This window comes from Heterodontus francisci, chromosome 7 (genome assembly GCF_036365525.1).
Source record: "Heterodontus francisci isolate sHetFra1 chromosome 7, sHetFra1.hap1, whole genome shotgun sequence".
Taxonomy (NCBI): Eukaryota; Metazoa; Chordata; class Chondrichthyes; order Heterodontiformes; family Heterodontidae; genus Heterodontus; species Heterodontus francisci.
In genome coordinates, this window is record NC_090377.1 from 99,737,066 (window position 1) to 99,757,087 (window position 20,022).

Here is a 20,022-nt window from a genome sequence, read left to right on the forward strand (position 1 = left end):
GGCCATCTGTTAAATTAACTTCTCAAAGCAGGAGAAACACATAAATGTAGGGAAGTCTTTAATGTATTTTACGCACCATTTACAGTATACAGAAAATGAAAAGAATAGCTGGCAAATGCATGAAATTGTCTAAACATTCACAGTCACCGGTCACTTTCAAACTCAGTTGACTATCACAGCTGCTCCAAAGGATATCTTACAGTCTTAATGTATTTGTTTCCACAGTAATTCAAAAATCTATAATTTCTGAGTATCTAGAACGTTGATTAGAGGAGCAATCATAATATTTTATAATGATTTCCAGCTTAAAACAAGAAATTTGGAAAATTTGCAACATATTATGTGCACCTAACCAATGAAACTAAAGTGACAGATGGTTGTCTCTGTCCCTTATGTACTGGGAGCACTTGACTAATAATTGTTGCCACTGATGTCCTGTTTGTCGAGGCGGGGTCTTGTGTCCAGGACTCGGTTGCTCTCCGGACTGATTATTGTGCGGGACTGGGCCCCTCCAATGGGAGGGGAGGACGCGGTGGTGACGTCAGCGGCGGAGTGACGTAGCCGGGCGGGTGAAGATGGCGCTGTTGGCCAGGCGCTGGAGATTTGCTCTCCTCAGCCTGCCCTCAGCTCACAGGCTCCCTGCAACCGCTCACCTGTCGCAGTGGTGCCTGAGGCCTTCCTCTCAGCTACCGGCTCTCAAGCTGCTTCCCTGGGCCAGGCGCTACAGCACTGAGCGCGATCCTCAGCAGCGGAGCAAGAAGGTGGTGGTGGTCGGCATCCCCAACCCCTTCACCTGGGCCCGGACCAAGATGTATTTCTTCTTGATAAGAGCTTACTTTGATCAGGACTTCACCTTCGATGAATTTGCTGCTGGTGCCAAGCAAGTGAGTACAGGACAGTGTTCGTGTCTACTTCAAAAAAGAACTTTAATTCTCAACAGGCAAATTATAGAATCGTAGAATGGTCACAGCACACAAAGAGGCCATTCGGCCCATCGTGATCATGCCAGCTGTCTACAAGAGCAACTCACCTAGTCCTCCTTCCCTTTCCCTGTAGCCCTGCATTTTATTTCTCTGCAGATACTATCCAATTCCCTTTTGAAAGCCACAATTGGATCTGCCTCCACCACACTCTCAGGCACTGAGTTCCAGATCTCAACCACTCGCTGCATCAACAAGATTTCCCTCATGTTGCCTCTGGTAAATCAGTGTCCCCTGGTTCTTAATCCTTCTCACAATGGGAACATTTTCTCTCTATCCAAACCCCTCATGATTTTGAACACGTCCAACAAATCTCTCAACTTCCTTTTCACTAAGGAGAACAAACCAAGCTTCTCCAATCTATCCATTTAACTAAAGTTCCTCATGCGTGGAAACATTCTTATAAATCTTTTCTGCAGCTTCTATAATAGTTTCACATCCTTCCTAAAGTATGCCCAGAATTGGACACAACACGCCAGTTGAGGCCGAACCAGTGTTTTATACAGGTTCTTCATAACTTCTGAAGAAGGGTCTCTGACCTGAAACGTTAACTCTGCTTCTCTCTGCACAGATGCTGCCAGACCTGCTGAGTTTTTCCTGCATTATTTCTTTTTATTTCTTCATAACTTCCTTGCTTTTGTACTCTTATGCCTCTGTTTATAAGGTCCAGGATCCTATATGCCTTTTTAACAACTTTTTCAAACTGCCTAGCCTCCTTCAACAATTTGTGCGCATATGCACCTAGATCTCTCTCCTGCACCCCCCTCCCCCCCATTAGAATTGTACCTTTTGGTTGAAAATGCTTCTCCTCGTTCCTCCTAGCGAAATGTATCGCTTCACATTTTTCTGCGTTAAATTTCATTTGCCATGTGTCTGGTCGTTCCACCAGCCTGTCCATATCCTTTTGAAAAGCTGGGTTTGTTCTCGTTAGAACAAATGAGATTGAGGGGAGATTTCGTAGAAGTGTACAGATTATGACAGCTTAGATAAGTTAGACCAAGAAAAATTGTTCCTATTAACAAATGGTACGAGGACTAGGTGGCACAGATTGAAAATTTTGGGCAAAAGATGCAGGGGAATATGAGGAAGCACTTTTTTATGCAGCGAGTGGTCATGATCTGGAACTCGCTGCCCACAAGGGTGGTGGAAGCAGAGATGATCAGTGACTTCAAGAAGAAATTGGATGGCCATCTGAGATTTGCAAGGCTACAGGGGAGTGGGACTGACTGCATATCTCTGTGGAGAGCTGGCATGGTCTCAGTGAGCTGAATGGCCTCCTCCTGTGCTGTAAGTAACTTTGACTCTCATCATTTTTCAAAGCTTTCCCACCATTGAAGTTAAACTGAATGGCCAGTAGTTGCTGGATTTATCCTTGCACCTTTTTTTTGAACAAGGGTTTAACATTTTCAATCCTCCAGTTCTCTGGTGGCACCATCCCCATATCTAAGAAGGATTGGAAGATTATAGGCCGGTGCCTCTGCAATTTCAGCTCTTATTTCTCTCCGCATCCTCTGATGTAGCCCATCGGGTCCTAGCGATTTATTTGTTTTAAGTACAGCAAGCCTTTCTAGTACCCCCTTATCAATTTTTAGTCTATCCAGTATCTCAGCCAACTCTTCTTTCACTATGACTTGGCAGCATCTTCCTTGGTGAAGACAGACAATGTGCTTATTTAGTACCTCAGCCATGCCCTCTGCATGCATGCTTAGATCCTGTATTCTGTATTCAGCCTGGTTCGCGTGTGTATTACCAATGACATCTGCCATACACCCCTTTTTTCTGCTTACACTTTATACCTCATCATCCATGGAGCTCTGACTTTGGTTGTCGTACCTTTCTGCCTCGTGGGAATTTACCTCTACCTGAACCATCTCCCCTTTAAAGGCAGACATCCATTGTTCAATTACAGTTCTTCTTGCCAATCTTTGATTCCAATCTACTCTTGCTCCACTGAAATTGGCCCTCTTCCAATTAAGTATTGCTCCTTGTCCTTTTCCATGGCTAATCTAATCTTATGATACAGTGATCACTGTTCCTTACTGACATTTGATCCACCTCATTCCCCAGAACCAGGTCTAGCAATATGTCTTTCCTTGTCAGTCTGGAAACATACTGATCAAGAAAATACTCCTGAACACACTTCAGAAACTATTTCTCTTCTCTGCTCTTTACACTATTACTAGCTCAGTCTATACTAGGATAATTGAAGTCTCCATTATCACGAGATAGTTCTTGCACCTCTCTATAATTTCCCTGCAAATTTTCTTTTCTATATCTTTCTCACTAGTTGGGAGCCTATAGAATACACCCAGTAGTGTAATGTAGTGTATTGTTTCTTAACTCTAACCAAATAGATTCTGTCCTGACCTCTCCACTGTAATACACTCCTTAATCAATACTGCCACCCCTCCTTTTTTTCTTTCTTTCCTAAGCACCTTGTATCCAGGAATACTTAGTACTGTTCACTCTCTTCAAAAGAGGTCAAAGCCAGGAATCTCTGCTGTTGGGTCAGTGATGAGGTGTTGATTCTTTATGCTATATGTGTCCCATGATTCTATCCATCTGGATGGTGGGTTGATACCAGCTACATGAAACAGCTGCTGTTTCCCAGAATGGCTGGCGCAATTTGAAGTGCTCTCTTGGTGGGATTTTCGAGTCTTTGTGAATGGGAAGGTGGGTGTTCATTGTTTTCCCTCTCATAGAGCATGATACTGTCCTGGCGAATGGCAGCTGGGGCAATGTGAGACAGTGCCAGGAGCCACTCATTGGAGTGGACGTAAGTGTCCCTGACTCCATTCTCATGGAGGCATTAATCTGCATTGTGTGGTGGCTGCAGGATCTTGAGGCACAGTAATATTCTGCAGCAAAATAGACTAGGGTCACTGTTGTGATAGCTGTGCTCCCTCATCATGTTATAATCAATTTCCGGACCAGGTTGGCCAGTGTTGATGAGATGAGGCTGATATGATAAGTGAGAGTTCTGTCTAGGGTGTCACCCAGGTATTTTGGGTAGGTGTCATGGGTAAATTGCCTTCTGCAGAAGGAAATGTCAAGTTCTTTTCTGGCAGCGTGATTGATCAGATGGAATGCCCAACACCACTTTCTTCTCTGGATTGAGCTGGAGGCACCAGTTCTGGAAGTAGCATTCCATTAGGTCGAGGTCATTTGTGAGCATCCTGCTTCCAAATGTATTGATGCCTGTGCCTTGGAGGTGGATTAGGTAGACAAGGAATCTAAAAGACTAGGAGCACGGTGGCTGAAGGCTCTGCGTCTAATGGTTGGCCAATGGAAGGGAAATATACAAGAGGCTGGAATCAGAGTAATATAGCATTTAGGAGGCCATTATAGGGCTTGTGGAGATTTTAGAGATAAAATGGTGCAAGGACATGGAGTGATTGTATAAATGAGGACAAAGATTTTGAATTGAATATGTTGAAACCAGTGGGGACGGGAGTCATGGGCACTTGTGACACAGTGTGGCACAGGATGACAATAAATTCAAACATTTTTCTATCTTGGTTTGTTAAATTAGGGTATTTTCCAAAACAAATTAAAAATGCATAAAGAAAAAACACTTCAATTAATCTTTCTTATCCTCACCACTCACTCCAACAGCCATCCCACTGGGCCCTGTAAATTGTCCTGAGCTTGAATCCAGGTCCCAGCCCAACACCAATTCACTGCAGACAGTTCATAATTAAAACTGCTACTCCTGGGCTGAGAATTGTACAAAAAAATTGAACTGCAATTCACAAGACATTTGCAGTCCGTTCATCACAATGCACGAACCTGTATTTTTCCCATCTCCTCCCACCTAGACTGCTTCCTTACCCTCTCAGTGGCCCTGCGCCCTGCTTCTCTTAACCATCAGAACTCGTGGTCAACTCCTCAAATTCTTCTCTCTCCATCAGCTACCCAACTTCCAATTGCAGCAATCAGCTCAAGAAAGAACTTGCTTCTATGCAGTACCTTTCATGAGGAGTAGACCATCTGGCCTGCTCCAGCATTCAATACGATCTTCTGCCTCAACTCCACTTTCCTGCCTGCACCCCATATCCCTTGATTTCTTGAGAGAGCAACAATCTTGTCTATCTCAGCCTTGAATGTACCCAACAATGGAGCATCCACAACGCTGTGGACAATTCCAAAGATTCACAGCCCTCTGATTGAAGAAATTTCTCCTCACCTCAGTCCTAAATGATCGCCCCCTCCCCGCTCCTGAGACTGCCCATGTTCTAGGTTCCTCAGCCAAGGGAAACAACCTCTGTCTACCCTTCAGAATCTTGTATGTTTTGGTGAGATCACCTCCCATTCTTTCAAACTCCAGAGAATATAGGTCCAATTTCTCAGCCTCTCATCATAAGACAACCCTCTCACCCCTGGAACCAATCTAGTGAACCTTCACTGTACCGCCTCCAAGCAAGTATATCTTTTTAGATATGGAGACCAAAACTGCTCAGAGTACTGCAGGTGTGATCTTACCAAAGCTCTATACAATTGTAGCAAGACTTCCTTATTCTTGTTTTCCAGTCCCCTTGTAATAAAGGCTGACATGCCATTTGGCTTCCTAATGGCTTGCTGCACTTGCATGCAAACTTTTTGCTTTCTTTGTACAGGTACATCCAAGTTTTTGAACATCAATATTTAGACGTTTCATGCCTTTTTAAAAAAAAAAATTCTACTTAGTATTTTACTTTTCTTTCTTATTACTAAAGTGAATAACCTAATGACCACAGGTCATCCTTAAGTGATTCACAAGCCAATAAGGTATTTTGAAGTTTGTTTAGTTTAGAGATACAGCACTGAAACAGGCCCTTCGGCCCACCGAGTCTGTGCCGACCATCAACCACCCACTTATACTAATCCTACACTAATCCCATATCCCTACCACATCCCCACCTGTCCCTATATTTCCCTACCACCTACCTATACTAGGGGCAATTTATAATGGCCAATTAACCTATCAACCTGCAAGTCTTTGGCATGTGGGAGGAAACCGGAGCACCCGGAGGAAACCCACGCAGACACAGGGAGAACTTGCAAACTCCACACAGGCAGTACCCAGAATTGAACCCGGGTCACTGGAGCTGTGAGGCTGCAGTGCTAACCACTGCGCCACTGTGCCGCCCAGTTATAGTTACTGTTGTAATTTAGTTAATGTGGTAGCCAATTTGCACATATTGAGGTCCCAATTCCAGCAATGAGACAAACAACCAGTTAATCTATGTTTTATAGCGATTGAGGAATGAATGTTGGCCAGGGCAGCTAATTTTTTTTACGCTTTGCCTTCCCTGAATCCATTTTACCCTCACTATAGTTACTAAACTGCTCTTTTAAGTGCCGATTAGAATGACTGGTGTCATCAGTCAGAAATCAAATTAATGGGGGCACAAAAATAAACTCCAAAGAATAGATAAAACAAAAGGAAACTAATCAAATCAGCATGCTGTTCCTGTGGCAATAAAACACTCCAGTCCCCCTCATGCCCTATTGTCGAGGAAGGCAGGCAGTTGAAATGAACAATGCTGCGACTGCATGCTGCCTGGCCCTGTTAAAGGCCACGTTGGGCAGGCCCAGGAGCAGACTCACGAGGTCCTCTGACTTGCCTTCTCCCCTCCATACCAGTTGGCCAAAGATCAGGACTGAAGTGCTGCCAGAAATTGAGAAGCAGCCCCTTCAGATGATGGAAGAAGGGCCGCAACCTCTCATACTCAATATATATGTGAAGCACAGACTCAATTCGGCCACAAAAGTTACAGGCAGCCTGGAAGTCCGCACAGTGACTTAAAATTTGTTTGATGGGATTGTTCTGTGCAATATCTGCCATCCCAGATCTCCAATGAAGCAGGGGAGGATCTCCCACATAGAGAACATGGTAGTACATTTATAGTAGCTAATTGATGCAACTTCTTCCCTGACAATCACTGCTATTGAATGAAAGGCCAGTGTTTTATTGCTTGTAATGCAATGCATCGCAGCTAAATAGTTCTCATTTTTTCTTTGCTACCATTTGTGTTGTAAATATAGTTGTGTGTCTACCAGATATACCACTTTATGAAAGTAAACCTTTGCATAATGTTCATTGACTTCCATAGGCTTTTGCACAGGTGTCAAAGATGCTTTCAGAGTGCAATTTTGATGATTTGAAGGATCTTGTATCAAAAGAGGTAACATACAATTTGTATTAATTAGATTTTTGGATGTTTTCTGTTAAACTAAATATATTTACAGTCATAAGTTTGCAATGCTCGCAACACTTAATATCTTGAAAAGTATACATGTTTTGAAGACGAATAGGTTCTTGTCCTAGATGAATCCCAAGTAGTATTGTGTATGTGAAAGCAAATAGCTGTGGCAATATTTGTGTTTTTCAAGTTCTAGATAATCTATGTCGCAAGCCTATGGTGATGCAAGTTGAGAGGGTCCATTGACCTGTGTTTGCTTTGTATCACTAATGTATATATTCCCTTTTGTAATTTCTGGTCATTATTTTTAGTAAGTACTCAGCTGTAACTTTTCAGAGGAAGGCGAGACAAACCAGTGTCCACCGAACACACAGCCTCGACATTAGCTTTCTCATTTAAATCAGAAGATTCAATTAGAGACAAGCTTTGTATATTATGGGCTGTTAATCTTTTTGGCGGTGTTATTTTGCTGTCTTTCTTCCATTTCATGGAAAAACTATTCTGTATTAATCTCATGATCTATATCAGTAGGGCTGTTGTTTTTGCATTATCCAAATGCTAGTATTTTCTGTACAGGCATTGGAGGAACTGGAAGAAAAATGCTTAGCTTTGCCAGTTAACCGCAGGGAGGCCTTAGCTGCTGACCTGGATGAAATTATGTATAGCACACCAGGCGATGTTGGAATTTATTATGATAACCAAGGTTGGTTGTATTTATTAAACTTGACAGCTAAAAATACAGTTGGTATTGCATAGAACTGTATAATCAGATCCCTCTTATTTAATGCAATTTGTGAAATGAATATTCCCTGTAAATCTTAGAATATTTGGGGTGGAGGAGGAGAGAATACTAGTATTAAGAGTAATACAACATCATGTACTTGCAGTGACCGTATATTCACTCCAGACTGCCCTGCAGGATGTTTGCTGCCATGCAAATAAGGCTACCATCATCTAGACCTCATCCTAGTGGCCTGTTCCATCCTGGCCCTGACTGAAACTTGGCTCACATTTCCTGCTTATTGAGGCTGCCCTTCCGGCTATAATTTCAACTATATTCCTTTCTCTAATCAATGGCAGTGTGACATTCATTCACCGCTCCTGCCTCGACATGTCCTCTTACTCCACTGTCTTCTTTCCTTCTTTTAGCACTTCATCCACTCCCTTTTCTTCAAAATCCTTATCTGCCGCCCTAATAAGTTCCCATGTACCTTCTTAACTAAAATCTTCTGGCTTCTGCACTGATCAGCTCCTCTTTGGTTATTTCTCTTCACTTAATTCCGGTTTGTGGCATTCCTGCCTTCAGTGAATCTCACTCGACATGTTAAGCACCCCTCCCTGGTGCCCTCTCCCCACCCGTAAATTCTCTCTTGACCTTCTCATCAAAAGGCCCTGCCACCTGAGGGTTCCACTTTAGACAAAACCATTTCTGCTTGCTGCTTTGTTTTTTCTGAACATCGGCATCACTCTACTTATTTCAGACTGTTCTGTAATTATCCTCCCTCCATCCCAGAAAAAACTAACTGCTACCCTCAATTCCCTTTGCAACACCATCCCAGCTTTCTGTTCTGGTTATCCATCCAAGGAAAAACTTTTTCACGCAGCGAATGGTTAAGGTCTGGAATGCTCTGCCTGAGAACGTGGTGGAGACAGGTTCAATTGAAGCATTAAAAAGGGAATTAGACAGTTATGTGAAAAGGAAGAATGTGCAGGGTTATGGGGAGAAAGCAGGGGAATGGAACGAAGGGATTAGTCTTTTCGGAGAGCTAGTGCGGACATGATGGGCCGAATGGCTCCTTCTGTACTGTAACTATTCTGTAATCTGCTTTGACACAGCTGTTGCATGGGGCTCACTGAGCAACTGCTTTGCTTCTGCCTTTGTCCTCATTCGCTCCAGTTGTCTACCATTGCTTTTACCTCCCCGGGAACAGTTCCCACCTCGCCCTTAAATCTGAGGATCGGCAGTTGGAATGTACTTGGAACTGATTGGCCTTTTTATTCATTGCCAGATCTAGCACGATTGCCTAAAACAATATTGTGCTCCCTTTACTTGTCCTTTTAGATTGTGAACTGAGCTCCAAACCCCCACAGCCTACCCACCACCAGTACTGTACTGCTGTTGAAATCCATAATCACGTTTTTGCCACGTCAAGAAATCACAGGGAATAATTGAGATGAATAACATAGATGCATCTGAGGGGAAGCTAGACGAACAGGAGAAAGGAATAGAAAGCTGTTCTGATAGTTAAATGACATGTAGAGCTTAAAGACCAACATGGACCAGTTGGGTGACTCGCCTGTTTCTGTGCTGTAAAGGCAAGTAATTCTGTGAACCCTCCATTGCTCTGCTTTCTGGTCCCATTAATTCTGCTGTTCACAAATTGGAACTCATCCAAACGCCCCCCCCCCATGTGAATACTATCCTGCACCAAGCCCTCTTTCCCTATCGCTCTGCTCTCTCCAACCTTCCTGACTCCCCATCTCTCAGCACATCAATTCAACATCTTGTCTGCAAGACACTTCAAGACCCTCACCTTTCCTACATCTGCAATCTAATAGCCCGATGTCCCATACTCTGATCTGTGGCTTCATATACATTGCAGTCACCATTCTGTGGCAGAACTTTCTGCTACCTCAACCTGACAGTCTGGATTGTTTTACCTAAACTACTCCACCTTTCTCACTCTCTCCCTTTCTTGAAAATTTGCCTTTAGCACTACCTGTCATCATCTTCCCACTGAGTCAACTATATGGTAATATATACTAGATTTGAACACTAATTTAGCATCACTTGTTGGGTTATTAACGGAAGACCTTGTGATTCCTTGTTCAATTAAGCTTTCAAAAATAAATATTTTTTAATTCAGAGGAATTTGGTCCAAGTAGTAAGTTTATTCTAGGTTTGTGAAATGGTATCTTTTTTCCAGCAAGCAGAAACTGATTTACTGCTTACTGTACTGAAGGAAATATCTTGATGTTTTTGCAACTGAAAAAAAATCCAGCAGGTAGTATTGCTATCTTTGAAGGTGGATGTCCATTATAAAGTAGGTGGCTAGAAGCCCCAGAAAGTTTGACTGAGCTTCTGTTGAACTATTGTAACAGAAATTAAACCTGCTGCCTTCATCTCACCTATAATACCACATTTGTGTTAAGGGGAAAATCATTTGGCAGTTTACTAAGTAGCATTTGTTCCTGGCTAAGCTGGTGCTAGTGTGAGTGGAAAAATTGGAATCCAAGTGGTGGTATGTTTGTCCTGCTAGCACCAAATGAAATATGAATTGCGTTATAGTTGTACTGTTTGCAGAATTTTGTTCAGGAGCTGCTACTGTGCTTTATTTTGATAAATTTACTAATTCTAACAGCAATCTAAATGTTAATTTGGGGTTTTTAACTGCAGGAATGTTTTTTGATATGTTAGAAGGTGCTAGCCATTAAATGTTATCATCTCAACAGGTAGAAAGTTTGTCAGTATCATAATGCGTTACTGGTACCTGACTGATGCTGACCTTCCTGATGAGACCCCTGAGGGAACTAAAGTGTTTCAAGTAGTCTTTGGTGATGCAAGCAGCAAAGACAGCAAACGCCTTCTCACAGCAAATTATGAGTAAGTTTTTTAACTATAACTTTCCATGTGTACTGAACTGTTGGGAGTTTTATTGAGGGCATATGCCACTTATTGCTCCTTCTTGTCCAAAGTAAATGTAAAGACAAACACTAATTAATTGCTTACTGTGCCCACATTTAACTGGAAGAGCAGGCTCGGCTGGTGGGGGTGTTCTGCAGCTAATTGGCTATGCCACCTCACTGCACCAGGATTGGGTGGAACATGGATTTGGCCTCATTATTTCTCAGTGTAGCAAATTTCTGATCTTGCCTCTTGTTGGCTGTTAGTGGAAATTTTGAATCAATTAGGAGGGGGACAAGTTGTGGCGCAAGTCAAATTCTCAAATGCCTGGAGAGTTGCAGCAAGACTTCTGACAGCACTCCTAAAGAACTGGCCTATGGAGTGACCTACAAAGGACAGAAGAGGAGAAATGTGTGAAGAGTCACAGTATATCAACAGTCAGTGTTACACTTGAAATATATTGAGGCAATTTGAAATTTGCAGATGACAAGGAACTTAGAATTGTAATAAACACTGAGGAAGATGTGATCGATTTCAAGAGGACGTGGACAGGCTGGAGAAATGGTCAGACACACGGCAGATGAAAGTCAACGCACAAAAAATGGGATGATACATTTTTGTAGAAAGAATGAGGAGAGACAATACATGCTAAATGGTACAATTTTAAAGGGGGTGCAAGAAGCACTATCTTTGAAGGTTAACAAAGCAGTTAATGCATATGGGATCCTGGGCTTTATAAATAAAGGAAGTGTATGAAAGGCAGGAAGTTATGATAAACCTATATAAAACACTAGTTCGGTCCCAGCTAGAGTATTGTGTCCAATTCTGGGCACCACACTTTTGAAAGGACATGAAGGCTTTGGATGTGTACAGAAGATATTTACAAGAATGGTTTCAAGGGTGAAGGATTACTGTTGTATCATGAAAGCAAAATACTGCAGATGCTGGAAATTTGAAATAAAAACAGAAAATGCTGGAAATACTCAGCAGGTCAGGCAGGATCTGTGGAGAGAGAAGCAGAGTTAACGTTTCAGGTCTGTGACCTTTCATCAGAACGGATTACAGTTACATGGTTAGGCTAGAAAACTGGGCTTGTAATCCTTAGAACAGAGAAGGCCAAAGAGAAGATTTGGTATAGATGTTTAGATAAAGTAAATAAAGAGGAGCGATCTCCAATAGATGAAGGGTTAATAAGCAGAGGGCACAAATTTAAGGTAATTGGTAAAAGAACCAGCAGTGACATAAATATATTTTTTACGATACAATTGATTAGAATTTGGAATGCACTGCCTGATGGGATGGTGGATATAGATTCAATAGTAGCCTTCAAAAGGGAATTGGATAAAAACATGAAGGAGAAAAAAATTGCAGCGAAAGAACAGAGGAGTAGGACTAACTGGACTGCTCTTCAAAAGAGCTGGTGCAGACACGATGGCCCGTCTGGCCGGCTCCAGTGCTGTACTATTCTGTGAACTGAAACTTAGTTTCATTAGAAGTGAATAAGACTAGGTACATAAATCATGGATTCTACCACAGTACTTTAGATGTCTAATTTTATCTGTCTTAAATGTTTCTTTTGAAGTTACTGAAATAACAGTATTTGAGTTCATATCTCGTACTGAAACATTAAAGTCTAATGATTAAAAGAAACACAGCTGTTGAGTGTTTAGTTTCGTTTATGTTTAGAGATACAGCACTGAAACAGGCCCTTCGGCCCACCGGGTCTGTGCTGACCATCAACCACCCATTTATACTAATCCTACACTAATCCCATATTCCTACCACATCCCCACCTGTTCCTATATTTCCCTACCACCTACCTATACTAGGGGCAATTTATAATGGCCAATTAACCTATCAACCTGCAAGTCTTTGGCATGTGGGAGGAAATCCACGCAGACACAGGGAGAACTTGCAAACTCCACGCAGGCAGTACCCAGAATTGAGCCCGGGTCACTGGAGCTGTGAGGCTGCGGTGCTAACCAGTGTTTGACTCTCGGCCAAAAGCTGTAGATATTAAGTTGCTAAGGCTATCTGCCACTTGAGCAGGCTTGATTCAGGTGAGTGTGTTCTGGTCTTAGGCCACTCACTTACTATGATACTATTTAGTTGCAAACAGTGGAAGAGCATTGAAAAATAAGGAGACCGGGTGCTCTTTACCTGGGCTCAATTCCAGCTCAAGCTGATGGATTGTAAGTCTCATCTGTGTGCTGACTTCAATGATTCTATAAGTTTGGGCAATCTGAGTCTAATTTACAATTTGTATGGACCCACAGTACAAATCAACATAAATTGGCAGCCTCAGTAAGAGCCTTATCACAAATGGATGATGTAGGAATTGATAACAATGCCTTTCTGGAGTTAGGGTACAGTAGAGAGTTTTTTTCTACAATGAACTGTGCCATACTTGCAAGTGCTTGACGCTGACAGTGGGTGCTTGAAATGGAAAAATGTTATCTTCCCTAGAATGACCATCCTTCACCTTGAGCACAAAAGTTTACAAAAGGAAACGACTGTAAAACATAATTGCAATTCTGCTAGAAGAAATAAATATTACTATAGTTACGACCAGGTGAGCAATATGTGTAGGGGTCTCTTGCTGTCTTTACCTGGTCTTACTGTAGCAGGGTTTAATTTTAAACACACTGTGTTTTGAGCTCCCCCTTTGTGAATCCTTGTTCACCGTTTCCAATTATCAGGCAAATAACTGAGCACAAACGGGCTTTCTTTGGCTTAAAGCAGAAAGAGGAAATTTATTAAAACTTCAACTCTAATACGGTTCACGCCTACGGATATATGGCGCGCTCACGCTAGCACGCACACGCAACAAAAACATGCAGATAGGAATAGAAAAGATAAGTAGAACAGTTTGAGGCAATATCTTGATGCTGTTTCTCGAGCTTACTGTAGTCCTTGATTGAAGATATAGTCTTGGGTTCATTGGGGCCCGGTATTAGTCTTAAGCCTTGTACCTGTAGGAAATCTTTCTCTCTTTTAGTTTCACGTGTTTTCACAAGATTCAGTTCCGTGGGAAGAGATGAAGCAGGCAGGCAGAGAAGATCTTCTCAGTCCATGAGCACACGGTGTTCTCTGGCAATTGGTTTGGGAGTTCAAGAGCTCTGCAACAGCCAGTCAATCATGTGACCAAAACTGGTCTGACCACTTCTGTGTATTGGAGGAACAGGGATTGGGTCCCTTTGTTTCCACCTTGTCTGGTACTATGCAAACGTCCTTCCAGTCAGAGATTGCAATTTTTAAAGTTTTAATGTTCATGTGGCAAAATAATGATTGCCTAAGTTTTGGCAGGTGGGGTTTGCCTGACACTATGTATCTCCTGTACAGGTTTTGTCAGTTTTTCCATACTCTAAGAATGCTATACAGCTAAAGTTTGAAAAAAGGCAGAACAATTTTGACACAAATTGTTTGGCTGAGTATAAATACAATCTATCAGTGTGCAAATCTTTATGTTGCAGCCATTTTGCCATGTAATCAATCAGTTCCCTTAGATCCAACATATATTTAGAAATCTAAGTGCAATTTGATAACGGATGCGCTTGAGTGAGCTGAGCTACGCAAATTGTTGATATGAAATCATTGTGGAATATTGTGTTGGATTAGGAATTTCTATAATGGAGTAAATAGAAAGTGGCCAGGAATAGCCTAGTTGGTGAATACATTGCTCAGTTTGGCTAATGAGTCTTACACTTCAACAAAGCTCCAGACCTGTAATCTCGGTAGTGGTAAGGGCATTAGCACCCCTGAGCTAAGAAAGGGAAAACTCATTTAGGTTGCCCACTTCTGGGCACATTTCAGTGACTCATGATGGAACATCTGCATGTATGAACATGCGGTAAGGGAAGGAGTATACTTGGCTGTGATGCTACATGAGTTTGAATAGCCTAAAGATATTCACTGTCAAGGATCAGACATGACAAATAAACAAATAGGGTGAGGTATCAGCGAATGTCTGGAGCCAATGTAACCATAATCCAGTTAAAGTTAGTGGGAGGACAGTAGAGCATTTGGGGAAAGGAAGCTAAAATAATTGAGCTCATTCTGCATATTGAGACTTACAGTACTTTTAGTACTTTTCAAATGATTATCTGGGAATGAGAACGTGTTCTTGTACTGCTCTTTAAATTTAACCAATGTTTCATTCTTCACTGAACTCTAGATTTCGGCGTGAATTTACTCAAGGTGTGGAACCTGACTGGACCATTACACGGATACAGCATTTTAAATTATTGGAGTAATTCTGCTGAAAATACTGTAAGGATTTTTACTGCATGTTTCACAGCCAATATGAACGACCTACAAGATTGACCCTCTTTGATTTGTATTTTATTTTAATGGAGTTACTCCTGTAAAAATTCAAGCATCATATTAAGTGCCTATTATGTGAATGGCATGTTCTATGCTGTGTAATTGTTGTGAATGATAGATTAGGGATTGTAATTGAGGATTTTTTTCACCTTAAAATTGCAAAACTTTTTTTTTTGTCATGTGGTGGAACTCCTGAAATTTCTTCAAATTATTTTTATTTCGTGTTCATGGGATGTGGGAGTTGCTGGCCAGGCCCACATCTATTTACCCTTGAGAAGGTGATGTTGAGCTGCCTCCTTGAACTGCTGCAGTCCATCTGGTGCAGGTACACCCACAGTGCTGTTGGGGAGGGAGTTCCAGGATTTTGATCCAGTGACAGTGCCAGAACAGTGATATATTTCCAAGTCAGGATGATGTGTGGCTTGGAGGGGAACTTGCAGATTGTGGTGTTCCCACATGTCTGCTGCCCTTGTCCTTCTAGGTGGGAGAGGTCACTGGTCTGGAAGGTGTTGTTGAAGGAGGCGTGGTGAGTTGCTGAAGTGCATGTTGTATATGGTACACACCGCTGCCACTGTGCGTTGGTGGTGGAGAGAGTGAATGTTTAAGGTGATCGATAGGGTGCCAATCTAGCATGCTGCTTTGTCCTGGAATGTACAGTGTAAGTGGATGTGGGTAATGACCATCTGCTGGAACTTGCAAAATAAGCATCACTAGCTGCTCCAAAGTTGTAGCAATTAAATACAGCTATAGTAACTCATTTAAAAAGTACTGGACCTGCACCTGAAGTGCTCTAACCTGCAAGGCTAGGAACCAGGTGCTGGAAGGTGGGATTAGAATGGGCTGAATGGCCTCTTTCTGTGCCGTAACTTTTCTGTGGTTCCAAAATGACACTGCTTAAAAGATGTGCTATGGTGGGGAGGAAGGAAGAGAAAGGGGGAAAATACTTTTTGTTGTGAGCTTATGTAAAATATGCAGCAGAAGAGAAGTTAGTGAGTATATTCCAGTAACCCAAATACATTTTTTCAATTCGTGATAATTACAGATCTAGGAAGCTATATAACCTATCTGTCAAGGAATATCCTGGAATTCCCTATTGCAGCATCCACTTGGTTCTTTAATGATTCCAGGGTTTGGCTCCACTCTTTCTGAAAGTCAATTCCATGCATTGTCACTGTGTGTGAGGTGAACTTCTTGATATTGATACTGCACCTGCTTTTCAGCCTGCCCCCGAGTCCTAATGAAACAATTTATTTTTCCAGAATGAACATTTTCCATACTACTATGTTATGTCTTGAACATCATCTACCAATGCTGAAAAGCCCATGTTTCTCTGGTCTTAATTAAAACTCAGACCTCTGACACCTAGGAATCAGCATTGTGGGTCTTATATGCACTGTCTCCATTTTTCTTTTGTGTTTTAGAGACCAGAACTGGACACAGTGGTCAAGATGTGATTTGACCAGATCATTATACAGTCTAAATAATGACTTCCCCTCACTGTTGTTCCACCTTTTTGGCTATATAATTCAACATTCTCTTGGCATCTTTGGTTAATGTTCATAGAGTTATACAGCAGAGAAGCAGGCCCTTCGGCCTATCATGACTGTGCCAGCCATCAAGCACCTATCTATTCTAATCCCATTTTCTAGCACTTGGCCCGTAGCCCTGTATGCTGTGGCGTTTCAAGTGCTCAGCTAAATACTTAAATGTTGTGAGGGTTCCTGCCTCAACCACCCCTTCAGGCAGTGTATTCCAGATTCCAACCACTCTCTGGGTGAAAAAACTTTCCTCAAATCCCCTCTAAACCTCCTGCCCCTTACCTTAAAGCTATGCCCCCTGGCTATTGACACCCCCACTAAGGGAAATGGTTTCTTCCTATCTATGCCCCATATAATTTTGTATACCTCAATCGGGTCTCCCCTCAGCCTCCTCTGCTCTAAGGAAAACAACCCTAGCCGATCCAGTCTCTCTTCATAGCTGAAATGCTCCAGCCCAGCAACATCCTGGTGAATCTCCTCCGCAACCTTTCCAGTGCAATCAGATCCTTCCTATAGTGTGGCGACCAGAACTGTGCACAGTACTCCAGCAGTGGCTTAACTAGTGTTTTATACAGCTCCATCATAACCTCCCTGCTCTTATATTCTATGCCGCGGCTAATGGCAGTTCTGATGAAAGGTCACAGAGCTGAAACGTTAACTCTGCTCTCTCCGCAGATGCTGCCTGACCTGCTGAGTATTTCTGTTTTTATTTCAGATTTCCAACATCTGCAGTATTTTGCTTTTATTTTCTAATTAATTATGATCTTTCATATCTAAGAGTAGCCAGTTTTCCCACAAAATTGTGTTAATGATGTCGTTCACGATGAATTGTGAACAAACATTCTTAATATTACATGTTCTTGCATGCTTTGTTTTCTCTCCTGAAGATGCTGACTTCTACATGTTTTGGTTCCACAGGCAATAACTGTCCTCCAGCATCTCAGAGGTGTTCGTGTGTAAGCTGTTTGATCCTGTTCCCTACTGATGCAGTTTTCCAGCAGGGATCACTGATAATGATCTGATGGGAGCCACACATTTCTTTTCTTTCTAGCACACGGAAAGCCAGTTATTATATCCTACTATCATCCACCTGAATTGGCAACCTCTGTACAGTCTGGGGCCTTCTGATCTGCAATGCTGTTTTTCATAACAGACAGTATAGTTACCAGCTGAACTTATTTTCTTAATACTTTTAGTTGGAAGATTTTCTGGCGGTCTAAACAGTGCCAGACTGTCAACTGGTTATAATTGAAATCTAACACAAGAAATTGTCTTGACTCTTTTCATCTTCCCACTTGCAGCATCTCGCTGGTTCTTAAATTATTCCAGTGTCTTGTTCTTGGTTACTCTTCCTGGTAACATGTTTGAGCTGTTGATCAACCTCTGTAAAGAAATACTTCCTAAATGTGCTCCTTATTGGGCAGCACTCATCAAACTAATCGTCATTGACTAGTTTTAGGTAAAAACCTGTCAAAATCTAACATATTAAATGGTCACCAGTTCATGTTTGACTCTAAAATTCAGTTCTTGTTCAGTGTGGAATGTTAAGAGGCAGTGAACAGAAGCTGGGTGATTTTCCTACAAGGAATCAAGAGGATTGGAGAGTGAATTAACTTGTCCCTCTTCACATTCTTTTGCTCCTTTTATAAGGAAGAAAAGAATGACTTAACAACACTGCTGTCTGAGTCTGAATTTGAATTAGAAATGTGCCAATCTTGATTCTCATCTGGAATAGGAGACTGCTTGGATCAAATGTATTCACCACTTTGTTAACTGAAAGGGAGAATGCACTTGCAGGTTGAAAATGGTTTGGTATGTTTTTCACCTAATCTCAAGAATTGTACATGCAGTGTCCCTTTTATAATTATCTATTTATATGGTTGCTGCAGATGCAAGTTGACTGCTTTCCATTCACTAATATTGTATTTGTATTGCTCCCAATGGGAGTATTATGAGGAATTACTGGACCTGAAGTGCAGTGACTGATTTACAGTAAATCCCTTGATGCTCCAACCCCTTTCCAGTACTTCCAGTAAACACTGTGGTTTGGTTTCATTGGGTTTGTTTTTGCACTCAGTTGAAGGTAAATGCTCAACACTTGTAGTCTACTTTGCAAAAGATGTGAAAGATAATTGAAGGTTGAAAATAAGTGGTTTGAGCGAGAAGTGCTTTCATCTTGTACACTCCTTCAGTGTAACTCTTGTTGCACCCAGGGATGTATTTGTCCACTGCCCCCATTTGCAACCCTTTCCCCATGATCCCACATATGATTTGTAATTCTTGACTGAATAGTCCTGGAAGCTAATTCTACCGTAAGGGGGCAAACAGGTTTACACTGCACTGTCCTTGAGCACTTCCTGATCTCTGCTAGATACAGCATAGGAGGGTGAGGATCAGATGAAGCTCCTCTTTCAAGAACGGTTGGAAAATTTCTGGAGCTGAATTCGAAAGGAAAAAGTTGGAGTTCAACTGTCCATAACCCAACTTGCTGAAAGATAACCTATTATCTAGGGTTGAAATAATCTGTACACTGACCTTTTTTTGGAATTAAAACAGATATTTTCTGGGATTTTTGTAACATTGAATTCTGACATCCATCAGATGGTGCTAGCTTTACTGTGATTGTATTAATAACTAAGGGCTTGGAAGCACTGGTGATGGAAAAAAAACAGAATAGTGGATTCCATGCTCAAAGATAATAGAATGTGAACCTCAGACACAACCACAAACACTGATCTAATTTTTTTTTACTGCAGTTTTTTTGACAATGTTTTCTAAAATTTCAAGTGGTGAATGATTTTTTAAAATATTATTGAGGATGAAAATGTGTTTTTAATGAATAAACTTACCAGAAAAGAAGTCACTATCCTTTTGAGTTCTTGTAACAGTGAGAGACCAGATTAACAAGATAACAAAGCTTGCTGGGTATACTCATAGTTTTGTCAAATGAGACTGCTGTGTGGCCTTTGAAAATGTAAATGAAACTGCTGAAACGTGTTTAGTGAATTTAATGGTCATTTATAAAAGACTGGTGATTGGTGCAATTCTGTGTAGATTACCTGCGCAACACCTGATTATACATAACTGGCTAACCCTGCAGGACATATTGATAAAAGTTTTCATCTCTTCAGACTATGGCTGCTCCCCTCTCTTCCCCACCCCACCCCGCTAACACCATGACTTGAATGTTGGATTTCTGATTTTTATATATATTGTGATTCAGTATGAGGCATAGAATTGGGGTGGCAGTCATTTTGGATGTATTGTATCTGAAGGTATCTTTGTTTGTATGTATGTTTGTAAAAAAAAAAATTTTACCTTCCCTCTTTCTCTTTGCCTTTCCATGTGTTACAGATTGCAGCCTTACACTA

General features: G+C 41.6%; 1 protein-coding gene across 1 annotated transcript; it reads left to right on the plus strand.

Moving 5' to 3' along the window:
* The first annotated feature begins 532 nt into the window (after nt 1–532).
* On the plus strand, nt 533–19,510 carry maip1 (matrix AAA peptidase interacting protein 1). The gene is made up of 6 exons (XM_068035721.1): nt 533–884; nt 7,076–7,147; nt 7,742–7,868; nt 10,619–10,769; nt 14,965–15,059; nt 17,570–19,510. The coding sequence occupies exons 1-5, from the start codon at nt 576–578 to the stop codon at nt 15,041–15,043; spliced, it is 738 nt and encodes a 245-aa protein (XP_067891822.1). The 5' UTR covers nt 533–575; the 3' UTR covers nt 15,044–15,059; nt 17,570–19,510.
* Nucleotides 19,511–20,022: the final 512 nt, after the last annotated feature.

Excerpts from the sequence above, each read along its gene's own strand:
- maip1 (XM_068035721.1), top strand. The coding sequence starts at position 576 with ATGGCGCTGTTGGCCAGGCGCTGGAGATTTGCTCTCCTCAGCCTGCCC. Across the intron at positions 885-7,075 it reads TTGCTGCTGGTGCCAAGCAA|GCTTTTGCACAGGTGTCAAA; the intron begins GTGAGTACAGGA and ends TGACTTCCATAG. Across the intron at positions 7,148-7,741 it reads AGGATCTTGTATCAAAAGAG|GCATTGGAGGAACTGGAAGA; the intron begins GTAACATACAAT and ends TTTTCTGTACAG.